Source organism: Hemibagrus wyckioides, linkage group LG12 (assembly GCF_019097595.1).
Source record: "Hemibagrus wyckioides isolate EC202008001 linkage group LG12, SWU_Hwy_1.0, whole genome shotgun sequence".
Taxonomy (NCBI): Eukaryota; Metazoa; Chordata; class Actinopteri; order Siluriformes; family Bagridae; genus Hemibagrus; species Hemibagrus wyckioides.
In genome coordinates, this window is record NC_080721.1 from 7392300 (window position 1) to 7416829 (window position 24530).

A 24530-nucleotide genomic window follows, 5' to 3' on the forward strand; every position below is an offset into this window, starting at 1 on the left:
CCTTCTATAAATGTCTAAAATGTCTCTTCAGAGAAAACTTCCTCAAATCAGCAAATTTTCTTAAATCTCTTTCTGTAAATAAACGTGTTTATTTTTAGCATATGTCATACAAGTGAATGAGCTGTTGCTATAGTAATGATAATATATTAGAACTGATGTTGTAGATAATTAATTAGCACCTTCAGTACTCTTAATAAGAGCAAATAAAAACTGTCATTTTGATTCAATCCCCTTTGTTTTTTATTAAGGTGTTCCTGGACCCCCCGGTTATGGTAAAATGGGACCACCAGGTCCCACAGGTCAACAGGGCATCCCTGGAATCCCAGGACCACCAGGACCAACTGGATCAAAGGGTAAAGATGGCCGTTGCCATCCCTCTGACTGCATGAGTGGACCTGTGGATTACAGCCCTAAGGGCCCACAAATGAAAGGGCCAATGTACTAGAGAGTGTATGAGAGTGAGGGGGAAAAGGGAGGGTAAGAAATTAAGAAAGGGGGGGGAAGACAAGAGCCAAAGATTAACAATACCAAATCTGCCTGCTATATGCCTTTAATGTGATCCATGGAGTTAAAGGGCATTCCTGTCAATATAATCATGGCTGGGCCAGATTGGTCTATAAGCTATTTTTTAAAAGGTACCCCAAAATTTTCCCTGCAACTTCAAGTGCTAATGCTAGTGAAGCCTCTCTCTCAGATTTCAACTTTCTCTTTAACGAAGCTGAATGAAAACTCTCGGATTTAAGGACCCTGAGCACAAAGAGCTTTCCTTACTGGACTATCACTACTTTGAACATACGATCTGTGCTTCATTGGCCGTGATGGTGTTGTCTCTTTAAAGTTCAGCCATTAAGCTGGTTTCACACTGTTCACAGAAAATTCACAGCTGTGATTTTAAACACATTCTCTTCGATGCGGTGCGCCCAAGATCATCTAAAGTTCAAATGCTTTCAACTTTTGCGTGACACTTTGCTGGGCACGGCCATTAGCGGGCCAGGAGGCATGGTATTTTGCTCAGAGAAAGATGGAAGAACTAATAAAATTTCTTCTTCCTTCTCTCCAGAGAGCTGCATCCACTTTTGTGCCCAACCCAGCACAACACTATCCATTTGTCACAACTGCATCCACCAGCACACATCACAGTGTGAAACCAGCTTGATTCTTTGCCAATGTTTACTTTTTTTGCTTCATCTTTTAGTACCGAAATGCTTCTGCAAATCATGTTCCATTATTGTTTTCTTGGGTTTTCATGGCAGCTGATGAATATTCCGCTTTTTCTTTTTTTTTTATCACTCTAATGCCCCAAACTGACGTTGAGAAAGAAATGATTTGAACCGGATTTGAAATTGCCATTCTCCATTCTCCTAGCATCATGATGTAGCTTGATGTAAAGGTGCAAATGAGGTATAATTATTCCTGTTTCCTATGAGGCCTTGTGTTGTACATATTTATATTTATATGTAATGGCTTTTTCTGATACATTTTTAACAGATTGGCATGTCAGCGTTTCAGTCCTTCTTTTTGCATTGTCATCTCAGATAATGTGGTATTTGTAATAGCACTGCAGAAATAGATTTTTGTAAATTGGTTGAATTTATATAAATCGAAGTTGATAATAACTCGGATGTCAGAGACCATCATATTTATTTGAGTTTTTATGTCGGGTGTCTTTCTTCGACCTTATACATCGACACATTCGAGACCTCTGCCACTCTATATATCTTTTAAACTTGAATGTTTTTTTGTTGTTATAGTCATCCACTTTCAGGTAAAACTTAACGTTCCGTCTGGATAGAGATTCATTTGCTTTTGACACGCGCTCATCATCTAGGATTCCCTTTGCTCCTCGTCCATCGTGAGAAAGCCACATGCTTCAACCATCATCCACAGTTTCGAGTTTTCATCCCATAATCTAAAAGCTTTTCTGATCCCATGCCATTCAGCGTGCTGCTGTGTCAGCCAGGCTCCGACAAGATCCATTAACCATCAGCACTTTATCCTCTCTGTCAGGCCTGTGTGTGTTTCTGTACTTCTGTACTTGTATATATGTGGCTGTCAGATGACTTCACATATGTATTTAAATTACTAAAGTAGACATTTATCAGGATTATTGAGCTTTTCCTCTCTTAAATATGGAAAGTTATGTGGTCTGTTTTATTTTTGAATGGAAAACTCAATCTCATGTGTGTGTGAGTCAAGGTCGGTCCTTACAAGTACAGCAATACAGGAATGTGTGTGTGTGGGAGAGAGAGAGTGTATGGTTTGTCAGATTTTCTCTGACCTGGTGCTACCTAAAGATGCACTATGTGAGAATAAAATTTCATAGATTTGTTTCCGAACTCATTTTTGTAGCCGAAACCCTCAAATTTCTAGCATTAATTAAATCCATCTGAATGGTCAGTGCTGGTGTGGTATGTTACAGATCCTTTCAATATTAGGAATCGATGAAATTGAAATTAAAGCCATCCACTTCTGGAAATTCAAATGGAATATGCTAATATCAACTAGCTTTTTTTGTTTGTTTGTTTTAGACTTAAAATTCCTGCATAGTGCATCTATAAATCCATCCGTTGTGTCATTAACACCACTAACAACTTTGCATTTATATGTTGAATTTCAGTGAAATTCAAAAGTTGCGATGGCCACCAACGTTTTTTAATGGACAGTGAACGGCTTTGTTTTTTGTTTTTTTTTTGGTTTTTTTTCCAATTCTATATGCTTTATGATAGACTACAAAAAAGCAATTTTAAAAAAAACGAACAAAAAAAAAAAAAATGCCACCGTTACATATAGATCCATTTGTGTCGTTCATGTGTTAGCTGTTTATGTGCAATTTTTTTTTTTAAAGAAAACTAAGAAAAGCAATAAAGTTCTTTTTTTAAAGCAGATTGCTATGGATTTGTTCATTGAAATGCCAACGGTAGCCATTCAAGCAGTAATGTCTACTGATCACTACAGAGGGTGAGAAAGTTCTGGAAGTTCCTTCAGCAGTTCTGAAAGTACTTCAGTGTTTCCGAAGGTAACCCTTTTAATTAGAAGCACTAATTTTCTACAAATGGCTGATGGACAGCGATGTCAGTACGATCACAGGGATGAAAATGTTTCGCATTCCCACACAATAATATATTGATAATATATTTATCTCTTTTTTTCATAAAATGCTTTGTTTTTAATTGTTTCTACCGTGCAGAATCTAGAATTCATGTTATATTCATGAATCTATATTCATTAATATTCATGACCATATCCAATTCTTTAAAAAAAAAAAAGAAATAAAATAAACAAATAAACAAACAAGAAACACCCTCTACAGTACATGCATGATCACTCCACTGATTGATTTGGAAGTACAAGTAGGCTATTATGCATCTAGTTAAGCTTATTGTTCTGATTTCATAAATTTGGGATGATTCATATAATTCTCAAATTAAAGACACATTAAAATTCCTGATGATTTTTAGCCAACATATTGTCCTCTTTTATCTTTATTCTAAAAAAAGAAAACCACAGTGCACCTTTTTCTCAAAATTCATAATCAGTTTATTTCAGAAAACTTCTTGAATCGGTGAAATTGCAAGGAGTAAGCGCCTTCTAGTAAAGAAACATATGCCGTTATTAGCTGTACTCATATTCTAAGCACATAAATAAAAGAAGGACTGATTGTGATGATGTCACACAATACTTCTGCCTAAATCTGCAGAAAATCTGTGGTAATTTGCAAGCTCCTCTGAATATCATGGAATCCTGGAGAGACTGGTGTCACCGTGGAAACGGCGTTTCACCCAGATGGCTATGGCATTTTAGGGATTCGAACTCATAACATATCAACATTTTTGCACGAATCACATTTAGGAGTGAATCTTCCCTCACCAAGACTGTCCTTTTTTCTATCCTTCAGCATAAAACCATATGTTTTATGTCCACTTTACGTTTCCTCACTTATCTTGTCCGCATGCAGCAAGGCTCATCCTAACCCCCTAAGGGTTGTGCTCTTTAATGGGATTAAAGCTGGTTATTTTCCACCATGAAATAAGGCTGCACGTCTAAATGGATGCATTTTGTTTATTTTCTCCAGGAAGTATATGGAAACAAAATTATGAAAGTATTCTCTATGTAAATAAAAAAACAAAATGTAGTCGAGGCCATGCACTTTATGTTCTTTCTGTTTGCAGACTTTCACAAGATGCAGAAGAACATTCAGTCTTACAAAAGGTTCCTCTTTATTGATTCGATTTTTCATGGACCATGAAAAGAGAAAGTGTTTACAGATGAACCAAATAAATAGGGTGTTATTGTAAATAATCAGTTCGTGATTATTTACACTCTTGATCAGTTCCGAATGCTGATTATATTAAATTCAGGTTCCTGTCCATATTGTAAACCCACCCGATTCATATTAGTACAAAATTAGCACACGTGCATCATTTACAAAGATTTACAGTACTGTTGGCTGGGCAAAGAGTAGAATAAGGTTGTTTATTTCTAGGCTCATACAGAGGGGCGTAATGTACACAGCATCTATAAGCTTAAAAGAATTTCCATGAGGTTATTAACAATAAGTTACAAAATTAAACACTATTGTTATGGGATTTTTATTATTACTATTATTACTGTTCTTAAACTTTGAGGTGAAGTCTTGGCCATGTCCTGTTTTATTAATAAGTCAAGTAAAATTCTTCGATTTTTTTTTTTTTATAAACACAACATATGTAGTGACCACTACAAATAAGGAATGGCACCAGAGAGTGGATTTCAGTCTCTGAGTTACGGCTTCCCAAGGATCTGACTGTCATCTTGATGTCCAAATGATGACATCTCGTTGCACTCATGGTGGGACGGCGCCGAGCCTAGATTACAGTTTTCATGAACCCTAGTCACCACTCTTTCATACACACACACACGCGCGCACACACACACACACACACAATGTCAAACTAAACTGTAAAGTCAGCCACTCAGGACTGTTGCACCATGCTGGTGTCCCAGGAAGGAAAGGGCTGTGTGTTTGTCTTCTTATATCTCTGATGTTTTAAGGCTTTAAGTGGACGGTCCCTTGACTGTGCCAGCTTCCTGGAGTCGTGGGGACGTGTAAGCTGATGCTGCCAGGCATGCTGCCATTTCACAGAAGCCAGGGAGGCCAGGAGGACCTGCTTTTCCGGGATAACCTGGTTGACCTGATGCACCCTGAGGCCCTCTTTCTCCCGGTTTGCCATCTCGTGCAACTCCATCCACACCAGGAGGACCTGCGGGAGAGTAGAATGTTCAATCATCTCAACATATAAACAGGTGCATTTTACTTCCTTAAAAATACAGCAATTATTCATGTTGGCTTATTTCATATCTATAATATTTGTAAAATTATACTATATATTTATTATATTTACTAACATATTTACATATATATATATAATCACTATATACACTATATACACTACCAGTGAAAAGTTTGGACACACCTTTTAATTCAATATTTTTTGTTTAGTGATTTATTTTCTACATTCTAGAACAATACTGGAGATTTCAAAACTATGAAATAACACACATGGACTTAAGTGATGACAACAAACAACAGTCAGTTGTTATTTTAAGACAGGAAGGTCAGGTGTTCTGGAATAGTTCTTGCAAGAACAGTATTGTCAAGTGCATTTGCAAAACCCATCAAGCACCGTGATGAAACTGGCTCACATGAAGACCATCCCAGTAAAGCAAGACCAAAACTGACCTCTGCTGCAGAGGAGAAGTTCATTTAGAGTTACCAGCCTCAGAAATCACCAATTAACAGCACCTCAGATTAGAGCCGTTATGAAGGCTTTACAGAGCATCAGTAGCAGACATATCTCAATATCAACTGTTCAAAGGACATTATTGTGTATTTTGGCCGCCTTCAGCATTGTTTTACAATGTAGAAAGAAATAAACATCAGGAAAGACCATGGAATTAGAAGATATGTCCAAACTTTTGACTGGTAGTGTATATACATATCTGCATTTAAACTTGGGTGTGGCTTCGTTAATGCCCCAGGAAACACTGGTGAAAAAACCCATCCTGTTCTGTTAATTCTGGCTGTCACTAAGGGATGCTCTATGAATCTCTATGGTAAGTATTTTTTTGGTGAACTGCATAACTGGTCTAAGCATCTCTCATGGTAGAAGGTGAGGAACAGCATGCTGTCTTCGAACAGAGACCTGTCTCTTCCTAAAATACTGAAAACTAGCTCTTAAAAACTGAAAAGAAAAGAATCTTTTCTTGCACATACTGCGAATCTCCCATTCCACCACACCCCAAAGAGCTCTGTGCTATTGAGATCTGGTGCGTGGGAATGCTACTGAACACAGTGTCGTGTTCATGGAACCAGTTAGAGATGACCTTGGGACATGCTGCACCATCATTATCAAGTAGCTGTTATTAGATGGGTTAATTGTTCAGTGTTCAGGAAAATACTCATATCCTCAAGATTTGGCATTCACATTATTCTCTATAGAGTCCCAAATTGTGCAAAGAATACTAGAAACTAAAAACATCAACAGAACAAAAATATTAAAAGTGTGTTTTTCTTGCTATATTCCTCCCAACAGAGTTTTAGACTGATTGTCTGTGAACTAGTGAACCAGCACCAATGTAGTCATGGATAGAGACTGCAGAGCACTGCTGTAAGACCCTCTGGATGATTAGAGCCCATGATTTCTTCAATACATCATTCCAAATAAGGTACTTATGCCAAATATGCATCATTTGAGTTCACTTCACATACTTAATTTTAGGTTCATTATGTCTATAATAATCCTAGTACAATATAGTACTTTCTAGCATGAACAGGAAAAGAGAGAATTTCCCACAATCCTCAGCCAAACAATGAAGCACATGCCCTGTGACATGATCTGCTACCTCCTTCTAGTCCCGCAGACTGGTCCAGATTAACACTCTTCCTATAAAAAGCCTGGGCTTTCAGTCAACCTCTGCAAAGTCTCCCAGCACCTCAGTAGTGATCTTATTGAGCCTTGTGTGTGTTTATACAGTATGTTTTTTTTGTGGATTTATGAAGTTCTTCCTAAAATATTCTTTTTCTACAATTTTCTTTGTTTTTTGGATTTCTCTGCTTTGTTTCTTTTATAATAGTACTTTTAAGGATCCACAAATTAAAGAGAAAAAACATATTTCCTGAAAACATTAGCAAAGGTTAACTCTGGAACTCTGGTTAACTGGTTAAATGTACACAGAAATTTCCCCACCACCAGATTTTGGCCTTGCAAACTCTTAGTTTTCAGGATTAATATACAAATAGAAGTAAAAGAAAAAGAAATATAATTTCACTAACCTATAAATATACTGCAGATAAAAGTGTATTTTTCCATTTTTTTCCCTGGAATGAGTGCAATACATATATTCCCTTTTTAGTTAGAGGCACCAAAAATAAAGCGTACCTGAAAGGCCGGGTGGTCCTGGTAGACCTGGATGAGGGCGACCGGGGTCTCCTCTCAATCCTTTTATACCTTTCCTTCCTGTAAGACATAGAACAGAGATGACATCAATAATATGATCTGTCATTATCTCAGCATTGGCATATCTTCATCTAGATACTTATGCAAACAAACAAATTACACTACTCATAGAAATGAACATTAGTGTGAAAAGAAATAAGTAAGTCATTGAGGAAGAAAAAACTTTACCTTTAGGTCCAGTGTTCCCGATTTGGCCTGCAGCTCCGATCATGCCAGGTATGCCTCGTGTACCGCTAAGGCCATGGGTCCCCTGAGGACCTGGAGGTCCGGGAGGTCCTGGAGGACCTGGTGGTCCCATTACTCCAGCTCCTCCTAGTACTCCCCTCTTAGAGCTCACTGCTAAAGCAGCTAACCTTTCTGGTGGGAAAAACAGAGTACACAGTAAAGTGGTCAGTGACTTAGTATCATTTCAATTCTGTGCACTATTCGTAAAAACTCAGTATTTAGTCATTTGCAGCAGAGCAAACGATTTTATGTCTAAGTGACACTTACTTAGAGTACACAGAACGATTTAGCCCTCTTCATAGGAAAGAGTAAAAACTACTGTATAAAGTTAAAATGTGCAATACACACATTTATTGATTGGTTTATACATTAGTTTGATACCACAAACTGGAGATATATTCACCTATTTACCTTTCCTCTAACAATTTGGTACTGGCATTGCTAAAGAATATAAATAAAATGCAACAACAACAACAACAACAAAAATAAATAAATGCATTTAAATAAATAAATAAATTTATTTAAACATAAATAAATAAATATATTAAGTAAATATATTTTAATGATTTTAAACCATATTGTGCTCCTTGGGCTGCACATGTTTTATTGGAAGTATGTATAAATATCATCCATTACTATCAAAACAATTTTTCTCCAGGGCCAATCCTATGGTCCGACGTTTCTTTAGTTCCCCACTCAACTTTAGTTCCTACCTACAATTACTGCCAACCTACAGTTAGTTCCAATTAGTACAATTAGTTTCATCTTACCTCTCACTGAATGTGTGTAGGGACATTATGAAATAAAGCTTGAAAGTAAGCAAGTAAGAGTTCACTGATGCCTCTGGTGAGAGTTCATAGCTAGTTCAGTTCATCATGCTTTGATTGTAAATTGATTCAATTTTAAAACCAGCTATCAGATACAACATCCAGAACAATAATCTGTTTGGAAGAGCTGCAAAGAAAAAGGCCTTCCTCAGAGGAACTAAAAAATGTAGTACCGATGCCTTAACAGCCATTATTTCTATACAACGGAAATTGTGTGTTGTGGTCAGATAAGAGCAAAATCAAACTTTTCTCCCAAGCAGCCCCTGATACTTGCTGAAAAAATATATCGTATTGGATTACTGATGCTAGTCGATCTGCTGTTTTGCAGATATATGATCTAGGGAAGAGTCTTGTGAAGATTTATAGCATCATGCATTCTGCACCTGGATATTTCACCCCAAAACCTGCTTGCCTCTGACAGGACGTAGATGGATATATATGTATATGTATAGATGGATCTTTCAAGAAAAATGATGAACACAAACATAAATCCAAATCAACCCACACCTAGGATGCCACAGCACAAAATCACTGCTTAGCAACAGCCATCTCAGGGCCTCGATGTTAACATGTGGTCTGATTGAAGAGGGAAGTCCATGTGCTCAGTGTTACAGAGAAATCTTTGAAGTGTTGTGTATGTGTGTCAGCGTCCAAGATTCTCTAAAAGGGTCTCTGTAATTGTTAGACTTTACAGGAAGTACTGTTAATCTCTAAGGAAGAGGAGGCTTCACAAAACATTTATCTTGGGGGGTGTCAATAATTTTGGAAACAGAATAATAAGTAAGAATTGTAGTTCAGAGAGAAAGCAGTACAGTCTCCATGAAGGTTTAAAGTCAAATTACTGTTAATATTCATCTTATATTTCATATTAATATTAGTAGAAATGTATTTTTAAATACAAATTGCCTGTTTATGTGGGATATAAATAAATGTAGGTTTTGTAAAAGCTAAAATCTTTCTTTTAAACTTATATAAAATATTATCGATTATCTATCTATATTATCTATATTTTATATAATAAAATATAGGATAATATATAAACAGATATGTTATTTTTTAATAATTTTTGCAAATACATAAATGAAGTAATCAAATTGTATTAAATCACGTTCTACGGTTATCAGTTAGACACTTTATTTTTATTTATGACTAAAGATTTAAATAAATAAATAAATAAATAAATAAATAAATAAATAAATAAATAAATAGCAGTATGTTTTTAAATGTTGATAATGATAATGTCCTGGTCTCAAGGGATAAATACTGGAAACTGCTTCAGCCTTTTCAGATTCTTACCACTTAAAACCAATTATTCTTTCAACCACATGATTATAGAACTGTAATGGAGGAGAACTTAGGCTAAAGAGTCCTTGAGAGTTCTTTGAGGAAGAGTTTCTGCTTTGCGTTAGATAGCTAGACTGCCTACAGTCAGATCACTCTGGGTTGGAGTTATGGAATAGTAATAAGGAGACAGGAAAATGTGGGTAGAGGTGCAAAATTCATCTACATTCACCAAAGAGAGAGAAATGTTCATTTCTAGAAGTTAACTAGGATGAAAGAGGAGCTTTAGACACGGTTTAGCTATTTTCTGCCTCTGTTTAAAGAGTAGTTGGTTAATGCAGGTGTTGATTATTCTGTTTATTACTGGAATGTTAATGTAATGAATGTTAATGTAATAATGTCCTGAAGTGTAGGCTAGTTTGGGTTAAATTATGTGTTGAATAATGCCAGCTAAAAGATCCTTCATATAAGGCTTAATATAATTTTCTTTAATAGTATCCTGTTACTCAAAAGCCAGAGTCAGCTATGCATAATAATATTCTATTAGAATTTTAAAAGTCAAATTATCATTTAATTCAAATGGGTTATCTTGGCCAAAGCATAAGTGTTAAGATAATGTTAAGCTGACCAGGTGTGTTAACATACACACTCTGCCAAGAGGTCTCAGTGGCCAAATCTAATCATCCTCACTGCTGGAAAGATGGCATCTTTCCCTTTCACAAGCTGTTTGTTGTTCTGTCTCAAATTGTTTGTTTGTGTGTGTGTGTGTGTGTGTGATAGAAAGCCAAAGGCAGGATAACACTGAAATGATAAGGGCTAACAGAAGTTATCATGAGTCAGCTGTGGTCATCTCGAGCAAAATAGGACAAGCTTACACACCCTGGGTAAACTGAGAAGGAGGGAGGGAGGAGGAAAAAAAAAAAAACAATCTGAAATAGATGGGAAAAAATAGCTGCAGTCTGCACTATTTGTGCTGTTTGGCAGCCAAGATATCCCTCAGGAGTGATGAGTTTCACATTAGTTCATTTCTATGGATACAAAGCATGGATTCAGCAGCATGGATTCCAGCTGCACTCGTTTTATCCGTCCTGATCACAGCTGGTGTAGTGTACAGCGCAGGATAATCTCAGGTTTTGTTTTTTTTTTTTTCAGAAATGATGATACTCACCCTGTAGCATCTTCAAGACCACCTCAATGATGTGTTGATCTGTGGCATCGTGACCCTAGAGAGAGAGAGAGAGAGGGGGGGGGGGGGACACATGTAGATTAGAAGAGTTACTGGAGGAATGTGCTCTGTTAACTGAGTTTTCTGTGAATATATCAACATCATCACATCGATTCAAACATCTGAGCTCTTTATGAAGAACTATTCGATATTTGGTGCCAGAAATCAGATTTCAATCCAATTCCTCTGAAAGATGGCCAACATACATCTACATTTCGACTTATCTAATTATACGAAGCCTACTTTAGTTTATTTTTTATTTACATTACTACTAAATGTTAAGGAAACGTATATAACACAAAACGAGTTCTCACCACATCCACCACATTACTTTCTAATCACTTACTATATTTAATGCTGAGAGACATAACCGCAAACTCATTCATTTGACTGCTGATATCTGTCTGCAAACTGAATTGTTTGACTGATTTTTTTTTTTTTTCCCCATTTGAGTTGTGGTGCCATTTAAGTAGCGAAAAACCGGATCAATTTTGTGAAAAGCACTGAATGACTGTTTTATTGCTGTGTGTGTTAAACTGGTGCCAACAGGAAAGCAAGGAATGAAAAACCATTCCATGCTCTTGTGATAAAAAGCCTGTTTAAGTCACCTTAAATCATCTTTAATCAAGAACACTTGCTATCTTAATACACAGTGTTAATTGTTAGTTCTTGATACATAACACTAATATTGACCCAGACGGTATACTGGCCTAACCGTTGTACGCTGTTTTCCCTACTGCTTTAAGCAAATCTTAATCTATCTGGTCAAATCATGTCATGCAGTCCTATTTGTTTGCTCTTGAATTAAATCTCTCTCTCTGAGTGCTGCAATGGCAAATTACACTGTGATTGGTGAAAGATACTCACAGCTGGTCCCTGTATTCCTGGCATGCCCGGTGCACCTCTCACTCCATGGAGACCTCGTGGTCCAGGAAGACCTGGAGGACCCAGATCTCCAGGTTTGCCAGAATCGCCTGTAGGGCCGTTGTGTCCTGGATCACCCCTCACTCCTTGCTGTCAGTGAAGAACAAGAGAAAGATTGGAGATGGACAGGAATAAGAGGTAAAAATCTTCTGAATTCTTTAGGTCCTTATGTATTTGTCCTTAATATTTCAGATTTCAGTATGCTTATTTGGCACTATTCATATCTCAAATCAAAATAGTGTGGGTTAATTCAATTAAAGTTTAATGAGCTTGGTTCTATGGTAACAATTCTGTCTCTGGGGTTTGTATTGCAGACAAGCTTCGTATTAATAACAAATTTATGTAAGGAAAGTGTGTTATTTGGCAAAGAAATGCATATATATGCATCATGAAAGAAGCAGTTTTTATGGAGGGAGTCTCCAGTTTCAGCACTTTGTAAGAGTCAGTAACACGACAAGTTGTGGGTTTTTTGGCTTGTTAACCTTAAGACAGTGTAAACATACAGGCTGGTTAGGGAACGGCTGCTTATGACTGCTATAACGTACGGGATAACTGGATTTATCTTGTTTTCACGGATGCTCCAGAACATTAAATATAAAATATACACTATATTGCCAAAAGTATTCGCTCACCCATCCAAATAATCAGAATCAGGTGTTCCAATCACTTCCATGGCCACAGGTGTATAAAAATCAAGCACCTAGGCATGCAGACTGTTTTTACAAACATTTGTGAAAGAATGGGTCGCTCTCAGGAGCTCAGTGAATTCCAGCGTGGAACTGTGATAGGATGCCACCTGTGCAACAAATCCAGTCGTGAAATTTCCTCGCTCCTAAATATTCCACAGTCAACTGTCAGCTGTATTATAAGAACGTGGAAGTGTTTGGGAACGACAGCAACTCAGCCACGAAGTGGTAGGCCACGTAAACTGACGGAGCAGGGTCAGCAGATGCTGAGGCGCATAGTGCGAAGAGGTCACCAACTTTCTGCAGAGTCAATCGCTACAGACCTCCAAACTTCATGTGGCCTTCAGATTAGCTCGAGAACAGTGCGCAGAGAGCTTCATGGAATGGGTTTCCATGGCCGAGCAGCTGCATCCAAGCCATACATCACCAAGTGTAATGCAAAGCGTCGGATGCAGTGGTGTAAAGCACACCGCCACTGGACTCTAGAGCAGTGGAGACGCGTTCTCTGGAGTGACGAATCGCGCTTCTCCATCTGGCAATCTGATGGACGAGTCTGGGTTTGGCGGTTGCCAGGAGAACGGTACTTGTCTGACTGCATTGTGCCAAGTGTAAAGTTTGGTGGAGGGGGATTATGGTGTGGGGTTGTTTTTCAGGAGCTGGGCTTGGCCCCTTAGTTCCAGTGAAAGGAACTCTGAATGCTTCAGCATACCAAGACATTTTGGACAATTCCATGCTCCCAACTTTGTCGGAACAGTTTGGAGCTGGCCCCTTCCTCTTCCAACATGACTGTGCACCAGTGACCAAAGCAAGGTCCATAAAGACATGGATGACAGAGTCTGGTGTGGATGAACTTGACTGCACAGAGTCCTGACCTCAACCCGATAGAACACCTTTGGGATGAATTAGAGCGGAGACTGAGAGCCAGGCCTTCTCGTCCAACATCATTGTGTGACCTCACAAATGCGCTTCTGGAAGAATGGTCAAAAATTCCCATAAACACACTCCTAAACCTTGTGGACAGCCTTCCCAGAAGAGTTGAAGCTGTTATAGCTGCAAAGGGTGGACCGACATCATATTGAACCCTATGGATTAGGAATGGGATGTCACTTAAGTTCATATGCGAGTCAAGGCAGGTGAGGGAATACTTTTGGCAATATAGTGTATTTAAATGTATCATAGATATGTATATGTGCATTCTTACCATGCACTGTAAAATTATGACTTTTAATTACAAAACCAAACCTGTCATACAGTTAGTCTGTAAATAACTTGGAGTGTTGTGTTTATGTATATTAATTCTATCTTACTTGTGATTTTGTATGTTTATTGTGCATTTAAAGTCTTATTTGTGCTGTTGTTGTGCCACTCTACTGACGAACAAAAAAAAAACATTTATACAACTTTTCATAGAATTTCAATTCACTGTAGACATTTTGCCCTTGCAACTTAAAAAATAATAATAATTTTTTAACACTGCATCGAAGGAAAATTTATAGTTTTTGCCGACAGTAGCTTCACTTATCTGTCAAATAAGTAAGAAGATCACAAATATCACTGTTGAAGTGTGGTGTGGGTTATTTATTTATTTATTTATTTATTTATTTATTTATTTATTTATTTATTTATTTCATTTCATTTCATTTCATTTCATTTCATTTCATTTCATGTTCTTTTTTTGTTTGTTTGTTTGTTTGTATGGGATTTTGTGGTTCCATTCCATCCAAGTTATCAGTCAATATTGCAATATCATTGAAAATAAGCAGCATGCTTTTCTTCTTCTCAATATTTCTAAAAGGAAATTTGGATGATGTATCCTCCATGTGATGTAACGCGAGACTTATATTTGGAATCATAGATATCAATGAATGTACATTTTTCGCATTTTATAATAGATGGCTAATGGAAAAAAACGTATAGTTTAAGCATTAATATGTAAAATAAATTGACAGAATAATGCAAAAAAATATTTTAATAATGGTTACTCTAAGGTTCAAGGTAAAGTGGAGCTATAGTGGGCTGTAATATAGACACATGTGAAGGAAATGTTCCTTCTGTGTCGTTTACCTGCACATCTTGTATATATTTTTAAATGCAATATCATCGGGACAGGCATCACATCCCAAAAGTGTACGCATCCACGTACTCTATATGCTTTATATGTGTGATTAAAATTGATTTTAACTTAATACAGAGGAAGTTAAAACATTATAAGTTTCTGCTTACCTGTCCTTTGGGACCGGGTTCACCAGACAGCCCCTGTTAAGTCAAAAAAAAAGGTCACTGGTATATTACTATTTGATATATATGTATTCCATTCTCACTTTAATAGTTAAAGTGTGATTTTACCTTTTCTCCCTTTTCTCCAGCCAATCCCTCTACCCCTGGATCGCCCTACATCAAAACAAACACCGATACATTTCCTATTGTCAGTCTGTGTAGTAATGTATTTTATGACACAGGACTTCCATTATGTTTCATAAAACAGGGTCATTTATTTATTTGGACATTTACTCACAAAGTCTCCCTTTGCTCCCACTTTGCCTTGGAATCCCTACAGAAAGAAGTTAGAGCAGATTGGACATCCATTACCAGCTGTAATGGCTCAGGGAGAAGCTTTTTATTGTACACAATGTCTTTGTTTAACCGGATACCACTCTAAATTATCAGTGGCAATGCTCAATAGCTTGCATTAAATGGCCAGTATATTACAGATAAAAGGACAACAAACATTAAAGTGTCCATAGGCAGATATTTCATCTTTGAGGAAGCGAATTATTTGACAAACCAGGACATAAATTACCCAGAAGCTAGGGAAACATCTTCTGTTGAAAAAGGCAGGGCACAGTTTACTGCATGCATGGGGTAATAGTGCCACTGCATGGCTGTAACATATAACTGCAGCAGGTAAAGATGTGAATTTACTCATTGTTCAAGCATGGTTTGAAGCAAGTCACTCACCTTATCACCTTTGGTTCCAGTAAGGCCTTGAGGTCCTGGTACACCAATTGGCCCTCTTTCACCTTTAATTCCCTATTAAATGATTACAGAAATGAAGATTTGTTAAATGAAAAAGCAGGATCTCTGGCGAGGACCACCATGCTTATATACTGGAAAAAACATGAGTGCAGAATAGATAGATAGATAGATAGATAGATAGATAGATAGATAGATAGATAGATAGATAGATAGATAGATAGATAGATAGATAGATAGATAGATAGATAGATAGATACGTTATTGATCACATGAGGGAAATCCTTGAAATGATAGTAACTTACAGACTTGCCAATGATTCCCTGAATCCCAACAGGTCCTCTCTCACCTCTGTCACCCTGATGAGAAGAGCGTCAATAAATTTCGATATTATCTTAAATTCAACTTGCTATCCAACATTTTGAGCATGTAGATATAACATATATTTAGAAGCATATGTCTGAACATTAAAAAACAAGTTAGAGAAACTTGTCACCTTTGGCCCAGGAACTCCGATCATACCAGCTTCACCTGGTGGCCCTGGCTCACCCTTAGAAAGAAATACATGTGTGAGTAGAAAAGAAATATAAAGACTAAATGATCTGTTGAAAAACAGGAATTTATACCTGGGGACCAGGAGCACCAGACATTCCTACAAAACCTCTAGGTCCTGGCTCACCCTAAAAGATAAAAAAAGAAACAAAATGTTTTCTTGGTAAAGGTGCCTTTGTGTATGGAAATGGGAATGAACTGAGTAAGTAGGGTCTCACCTTAGCACCCATACCACCTTTGGTGCCAGGACTTCCAGGCAAACCCTAAAAAACAACAACAAAAAAACCAGGAAAGGTCAGAGTGATGTGAAACCTGAGGCACTCTTAGGATCATTCGCACGTGACGCAATGCAACCGCCTGAGAGAGACAGTGATAACTTGTGTTCCTTCAGAGGGCTTCTCCATTACGCTGGGTGCTCAGCTCAGTGATGGTGTGGATAATACCCAGCATGCTCCATTACTCCCAGTCACCAGGAAAAAGAATCACATTTGATGATGATGAATTGTTTGCACAGAGACAGAGGGAGAGAGAGAAAGCAATTTCAAGGTGGTATAAATTCTAAAGTAATCAGACAACAGGGGTCAATTTGGATCCGCTGTACAGAATACAACGCCTTCGCTTTTGGTTAATTATTTCCTCCTTGTTTTTTCTTTTGTTATTGTTACAAGTGGGGGAGGGAAACACAATGCAGAGTGACTTTGTGAGTACGTGAGCTGAGTGGAAATGTGTGTCCTCGGGCATGCGCTGACTGATATTGCCGTGTTGCAGAAAAGTGAGTAGTGGAAGAGATAATAGCATATGGATTTAGAGCTGATTTATACTTCTGAAGCATATTCGTGTGCTTGCGTCACAACACAGAGAGGAGGTTTAATCTGTACAGGTGTATCGAGGCGTATCTACGGTGCGAATTCTGATTGGTTGGTAAGGAGGTGTGTCCAATTGTATGCCGGGAAGACAAGATGCCGTGACTGTCCTTCTGTCGGTTTCAGGCTTTCTGAGTAATATTGGCCCAAATAATTTTAAGTGGAAAGCAGTATAATTTTTTAAGTCTTTTTTAAATCAAAGACTACTCTTTTTCACAGTTCTCTACATTCATCGTACACTGAAACAATCAAATAACATGAAAGTAAGAAGGCAGACACTGATGCAATGCCGTAACATGCTTGCTTTAGACTAGGTACTTACTGCTGTCCCCTGGTGACCTGGTGGACCAGGTCGTCCATTCTGTCCTAGAGCACCCTAAGCAAGAAATCAATCATATTTCAGGCATTTAGTTTGATGAAAATTGTACATTTCCTGTAGGTCTGTTGAAATATAGCATTATTGTTGAAAATACCTTGATTCCTGGAATGCCAGGGGTGCCATCTTTGCCATCAATCCCTGGGAGACCCTGAATTGTAAAGACAAATATTGTCAGAGCAATGCAAATCATAATACACTGAAAAAATATGGGTTTTTTGTTTTTCACCCACACTCTCTCCCTTCTTTCCAACTGCTCCCTGTAGTCCTCTGATGCCTTGGTCACCCTATTCAATAAAAAAAAGCATTGTTAATTAAAATAAAAGCTTAAAATGTTTGGAGAATCCAGATTAACAATACTCACCTTATCACCTTTTTCCCCGGCTTCTCCAGGAGGACCTCGAGCTCCCTCTTTACCCTACGCCAGAAAGAAGATTTAATGTTTCGTGTGATTTTAGTGGTTGAAAATCGAGAGGGAGACTAACAGCATTTGTAAACTTACAGGGATTCCAGGAAGTCCAATGGGTCCAGTAATACCTTTGTAACCTTGAGGGCCCTAAGAGACATTATGAATAAAGTGATTTATGAAAGCAAGGGAATAAATGCAACTTTCATATGAAATTGTGTTGGGTTTGAATTAAAGTGGCTGTTTCTAGAGAATTGGAGTTTGTGTGTGTGTGTGTGTGTGTGTGTGTTAAAGAAATCTCAGTGGACATACTAGCATTTAGAAACAGTAGCATACAGTATTACAGCTGGATTGTTTTGCTAATAGAAAAACATGTCTGCAGTGGCACATAAAAGTCTTGGAGAGGATTTTATATATGTATCTGTATAAGTTAGTGAGTGATATGATTCACGTGGATGGGTTTTTCTAGACAAATGTTCTGTTTCATATATAGTGAATGTTTTTTACTTTATTTATGTAGTTTTTTTTTTTTTTTACCCATAATTATGGTTTTTCACATTTGCTGAAGGTCATATGGTTTTATTGTTCACATGTGATTTTCACTCTCTGTGTGATATTTCTGTTAAAATATGTTCTTTTACATGTAGGCCATTTCAATTTCACGTGAAATTTTCACATATGATTTATCATGATTTTTTTATACATTTATCTCATGAAGGTCATGTGGGTTTTATTATTCATGTGATTTTTCTGGCACCGTTTTCTTTCTATTTTGTTTGTTTCTGATCATACGGCCTTGTCCTTTATAAATGATTTTCACACACATACCTCACACTATTTCACTTTTTCCACATATGATTTTCTTACATGATTTGTCATCTGATTTATTTATTTATTTATTTATTTATTTATTTATTTATTTATTTATTTATTTATTTATTTACTTATTTTTGACACATAGGGCTTGTGGCCTAATTTTACAAGGTTTATTTATTTTCACTTTCATTCCCCATGTTTTATTATCCACTTCGCAATTCATTTATTTTTTATTTATTCATTGAATTTACTTTTAATGCAGTTTTATTTTTGTCGCAAAAAAAAAAAAAAAAAACACAATTACAGATGCAATGTGTGCTTTTTCTATAAGGCAATGGATGAAATTTGCTTGGTGTGCAGTATCCAAGGTGTGTTTCAGTGCATCATTTACTCAGTTTTTCATTTTAGCAACAGTTGTAGGTGGTATATGACTCACTCTCTCTCCTTTGGGCCCAACCATTCCTGGATAGCCTCTCAACCCCTGTGGACCCTGGAATAAAAATACGGAAATGATACCATAATGTTTATAGACTGTAAAAACAATATGAGAGTTTAACATATGCCATATGTCAGTAGAACATAAATTAATGCATTACTGGAGGGCCTGGTATTCCTTGCTCACCAGAGATCCCAACATCTCCCTTTATGCCCTGTGAAATAGATAGGCAGAGACAGAAAATGAATCACTTTCTGTATATTTTCCATGCTTTGTCATTTCTGCTAGTTAGTAAAAGCAAATGACAACTAAAAGATTTCTGGCATAAAATGAATAAAAGGATCACTGATTGATTAAAAACACTGTTTATTCGCCACTCGAATAAGGAAGCTTCATTTGCATTTCATTTCACAATGCTCCAGCAAATCCGACTTCAATCATTGTAATCTCTCTATTGATTTCCTTATTAGTCATTGCTTTGCTGTGACACCAAAAAAATAATAAACCTGAATAGCTGATCTCCTTCTAGTTAAAAAAAGAGGCTGGATATTTAAATTTCTAGGCAGGTCTCAGACACCACTATGCAGTACACTATAAGAGTAAAACCTGCATGTCCCTTGAGGCGGCCTTGCTGTCTGCGGGGTGCTCATTAAATACGATTAATACGGTGTAGCTTCTCTTCCCTCCTGTAGTACCTGACATCCTCCCATGCCTTTTCGACTGAGCCAGTCCTGACTGCTCACACACACACACCACACAGATTAATGCTGCTGGTGTGCCTCTAAGGGCTTCATTAGGGCTAATCCACTGGATGAATGAGTGGGTGTACGGCTGAGCGTTTTGTTAGACCATTTGTTTGTTTGTTTGGAATGCATTCCATATATTATCTACGTGGTAACTCTTCGAAGTCTTCTACAAGGCGCTTTAATTAGATTTTTTTTTTTTTTCATTTGCCTGAGATATCCAGTAAAAGGAAACCCGAGGTGTCTAATGTAATTGATCCTGCTACGTCCATAACAAGCAATCAGTCAAGCAGACACCATTACATTAAACCTAACACGAATACGAATCTCATTCTAGCACTACTCTTTCCTTTGTAGGCGCAGATAGAATAGTCTATTTCTATTCATTGGATTAAAATTAAATCCCAAGCCCTAAGCATGAAATACCTTTTGCAGAGGGTATATATATGTAAAATAATTGGACCAGGACCCAAATTTCTGTAGCTGTAATTAATTTCTACAAACATAGATTATAGCAAACAAAGGGAAAAGGAAAGTGCGGAGGTACAAAACCAGTTCTGTTGTAAGATTAACAAAGACTGGGAGTGTTATTGAGTGGATGATGGTTGCACCAGGTGCCAGGTGAAGATAAAAGGTGTATAGAAGATACTGAAAACAGGAAATGCACATGGACCACAGGGAGCTTGACTTTTCTTTTCAATGCTAACATCTTTTAATCTAGATTCAAGGTCTTTAGTGTGTGTGTGTTTGTTTCAGATCTAGTTGGGATGGCTCCATTGGCTGAGACCTGGCAACCCCAAATAGGCAGAGGAATTTATTTTTAACTCTTGTTCGGATGTGTCTGTCAGTGCATATCTGTATTCAGAAGAGAAATGGCTGTTTTTCACTTTCATTGCATCATCAAGCAAATTGCACTGTTTGTCTTTTCCTGCTTGACTGCCAATTCAATCAACCCGTAGAGTCTGTCAGAAGAAACATAATTGGCGATAACGTCAGTTTAGCAAAACATTCTGCATGACAAAACCTGCGCGCTCATTCCATTACACACATTTATATAGACGCTATATTACATTAAATACCTTGTCAGCTATTAAATAGTTTTGTGTAAATGTGTGGCAGGCTGGTTAAATTGTCAGTGCAGAAAGTTTTGACATTTTGACATATTTTGCATGTTTCTGAGCAACAAATAAAGTTACACTTACAAAAGTGGACATGAGGGTGAAGATCCAATCAGACATATAAGACATTTTGACATCTTGTACCAGATTACAAACTGAAGGCTTGGGGCATTTAACTCTCCAATAACTTGAGCAAAACATGATATTCACTATATGAGGTGCTTTAGAGAGACTGGCTGCATTTACAGCATTACTAGCTTCTTATTAAACCCAGTGTGATTTCTGTACTACTTAAAAAGCAACATTTCCATGTTGTTACATGGATTGTATTGACGGTACTCATATATGAGGTGAAGTCCAGAATATTTTGCATCCAAAATAGTGTGTTAGACAAATTGTATACCAAACAATATTCCAAGAAAGATTGAAAGAACAGCTTATGCAGCGAGAATCTATACCTATATGATCTATACCTGCTTTCCAATGTTTCCTGGAGCTCCTAATATACCAGCACGACCTTTATGACCCTGTGAGGGGGAAAAAAGTGCATCAGTGCATCAGTCAACCACTGCTATACAGCCTCAATATCTATATTATTATAAGTTAAAAAATGTAATGCACAATTGAACAAGTGTGCAAACTAACTTACCTTCATGCCCTGCAGGCCTTGAGGACCTTTAGGCCCAGGTGGACAGTTAGTTGGACACTAAAAGGGAAAACAGAAAGGTTTACGATGGATCCTTAAACATTAAATGTACACAATAATTCTCACAAAACAGTATTTTCTCCTTCATAACATCCCATCGAAGAGGGTGTTAATGGGGATAAGCATTTGAAGGGATCGGTTTAATGGTGAGTCGTTAAATCCGAGGGAAATCCCTGATCTCTGAGATCATTAAAAGAAGTGCAGCAAGAGGAGGATTACATTAAAGTGCCAGGTAAAGTCCAAACATCCGTTTATCTTCAGTAAATAAAAAACAGCCATTTTGGCTCAAGTTCCAATTAAGGCCTAATGTTTAAAAGACAAATAAAAACGGTTTTCTATTCATTATTATTTTGTCACAGATATAAAATTTGGGCTTCTTCTATTTCATGAGGAGATCGTGAGTTCGAGAGTAAAATCGGAAGCGCTTTCTATATGTGAAAGAGGGCAGATGTGTCACAGTTTGAAAAGTCTCACAAGTACTGGATTGGTAAAATTGGTACTGGATTGGATATTGCATTTCCCCCATAGTGAGCTGAAAGTGTTGTTCCTTTTATCAAATCAAGCAAACATCCTACTGGCAAGAGACAAAAGCTATATATTTTCAATTTCCTAAGCCAACAACAAGAGGCTGTGTTTCTCTTTCAAGTCTGTGCAGCAGAGCTGTTTACTATGGCATGAATCTTTTAAGTTTAAATCACCATACAGAAAATCCTCATACAAGCATCCAATTTAATCAACCTCTGAATAAACTTGAATGCTTTCAAATAAATATTTCTTATTCTAGCCTATTCAGGAAAATTCAATCATTCTTTGATGAAACCACAGCAAAAACAGCAACAACCCAGCCTAGGCCGTGTGAATAGAATGCCACAAAACATCCACTATGACTTATTACACCTTGCTGTTTAACACCCCCACCCACCCCCAGTTTGATTGACAGTAAGGATCCTCCCATTGTTCTGAAGTGCTATGAAGGTTCAGTTAAGGCTCTCAGAAGCATGGCTGATTAAAACAGACAAAATCGTGTTTGAGAAATATTTGGATGAAATGAAACAATCCTGTGAACATTGGCTGAAACTTGCAGGCTCTTCTAAGGCCGTTTGATTTGAACAGTAACACGTGGATGCCTCTATATTCAGATTCATATACAGCTAATTCATCAAACTATAATCAAATTGGTTTGATCAGATTCGATTGTAGGTTCGTAATGTAATGTAATATAATATGTTAGCAATTTAATAGTAACAACTTATATAGGGAATTGTACACGAACTTGTAAATGCACAGATTCTTTTTAAAAAGTGGTGATATTCAATAATTTGGGAAGGATCTCCACTGCCAGTGCTTTGAAACAGTCAGAGGTATCTGATTGGTATCTGAAAAGATATCTGACACAGGAAAGTATTCAGGATGAAGGGTTTTACAATTTCTTGACAAAACCTATTAGTATAGTAACCTATAGTAAATACATATTACATGTTCACATGATAAAATGCCTTTTTTGTTATTAACTTTAAGATAGAAAAAAATAGAGGCTAGTGAGGGTATGAATGTTTTTAGACATTATATAGTAAGAGATACAAGGAGCTAACTTGTTTAGCGAACATTAAATATGAGTATAAATAAATAACGTTTAAAGTACTCTTGTGCCAAATTGCTGTGGTGTAAAAGGAATAGAACACTTCATTCATCTTCTTTGCCTTCTCCTGAAATGCTCTCAAGCCACTCCAAAAAGAAAATCACTCCACAAAAGCATCTGCTGTGAGATATATCAGCCAGCTGGTTATTTCAACCAGCCATGATCTCACGCCCTGTGCACCAGACTTCCTGTGGCGTCGGTGTCATGGTATTGATGTGTATTAATGAGCCATATTCTCTGACATTCTGTCTATATTCATCATTAACCTTCTGCCTGTTCTGTATTAGTCTGATATTCCTGGTCTGAGAGATCTTGCATGTTTTTTTGGGGCAAGATAAATCCTAATTTCCGTGATATTTCAGCCTCTGAAATATCAGTGAAGTGTCGATAAATGACAAAAACATTTGTTGAAAGATACTACATCTAGCTTATGTCTCTGTCACATATAATAAGACTAAATACAACTAATATAACAAAAAACCTTGTAGCTCAGCACATAAGTATACTTTGTAGTAAATGTGTACTTCCACAGACACTTTGTCAGTCTATCTATCTATCTATCTATCTATCTATCTATCTATCTATCTATCTATCTATCTATCTATCTATCTATCTATCTATCTATCTATCTATCTATCTATCTATCTATCTATCTATCTATCTATCTATCTATCCATCGTATATAAAACTAATAATAATCTCACCTGGAAATCAGCACTGCCTTCTTCTAAACCCAAGAACTTCCCAGGTGGCCCCTGAATGTGATGAAGACATAATGAACTTGAAAAACAAGGATTCAAGGAAGACAATAATAGTTTACTGCATAGACACACACTGAGTTCACAAAATGACCCCCCCCCAAATAGAAGTAAACCCACTCTTCAACAGATAAACCTCATAACACGGATACATGATTATTTGAAGTAAAAATAATATTAAGGGTGGCAACACTGGTTCAAAGAAATTCTTTTATACATTTTTATACAATATCCTTGTTAAATTCTCAAATCTGATTGTTGATTCATTTTCTACGTATAACAGCAGCTCTGACAATAATGCTAATAATCTTAGAGTTATATTAATACTAATTCATTTATGTACACGGGGATATGTATCTCAGACAATACATATAATCTAAAGCTAATAATTAAAGGAATAAAAATATTCAGTTCAATTCCATTCAATTTATTTTGTATAGCGCCTTTTACAATGAACATTGTCTCAAAGCATCTTTACAA

General features: G+C 37.0%; 2 protein-coding genes across 6 annotated transcripts in view; one reads left to right on the forward strand and one right to left on the reverse strand.

The window, feature by feature from the left end:
* The window catches only part of col16a1 (collagen, type XVI, alpha 1), a 95212-nt gene extending 92329 nt beyond the window's left edge, over positions 1–2883 (forward strand). For all 5 annotated transcript variants that reach the window (XM_058405266.1, XM_058405269.1, XM_058405267.1 and 2 more), the window contains one exon: positions 249–2883. In XM_058405266.1, coding sequence (XP_058261249.1) covers positions 249–445 — 197 coding nt within the window. In that variant the 3' untranslated portion in view covers positions 446–2883. The remainder of the gene's footprint in view (positions 1–248) is intronic.
* Positions 2884–4200: 1317 nt separating this feature from the next.
* The window catches only part of col9a2 (procollagen, type IX, alpha 2), a 29075-nt gene continuing 8745 nt past the window's right edge, over positions 4201–24530 (reverse strand). Inside the window, exons 10-32 of the mRNA XM_058404481.1 lie at positions 23997–24047; positions 21597–21653; positions 21421–21474; positions 19247–19300; positions 19087–19140; positions 17931–17984; positions 17793–17846; positions 17662–17715; positions 17526–17579; positions 17375–17428; positions 16408–16452; positions 16264–16317; positions 16134–16187; positions 15943–15996; positions 15623–15694; positions 15180–15215; positions 15011–15055; positions 14888–14920; positions 11922–12068; positions 10998–11052; positions 7665–7853; positions 7419–7496; positions 4201–5240 (exon numbers count right to left, since the gene is read on the reverse strand). Of these exons, the coding sequence (XP_058260464.1) occupies positions 5035–5240; positions 7419–7496; positions 7665–7853; positions 10998–11052; positions 11922–12068; positions 14888–14920; positions 15011–15055; positions 15180–15215; positions 15623–15694; positions 15943–15996; positions 16134–16187; positions 16264–16317; positions 16408–16452; positions 17375–17428; positions 17526–17579; positions 17662–17715; positions 17793–17846; positions 17931–17984; positions 19087–19140; positions 19247–19300; positions 21421–21474; positions 21597–21653; positions 23997–24047 (1608 nt within the window). The 3' untranslated portion in view covers positions 4201–5034. The remainder of the gene's footprint in view (positions 5241–7418; positions 7497–7664; positions 7854–10997; positions 11053–11921; positions 12069–14887; positions 14921–15010; positions 15056–15179; positions 15216–15622; positions 15695–15942; positions 15997–16133; positions 16188–16263; positions 16318–16407; positions 16453–17374; positions 17429–17525; positions 17580–17661; positions 17716–17792; positions 17847–17930; positions 17985–19086; positions 19141–19246; positions 19301–21420; positions 21475–21596; positions 21654–23996; positions 24048–24530) is intronic.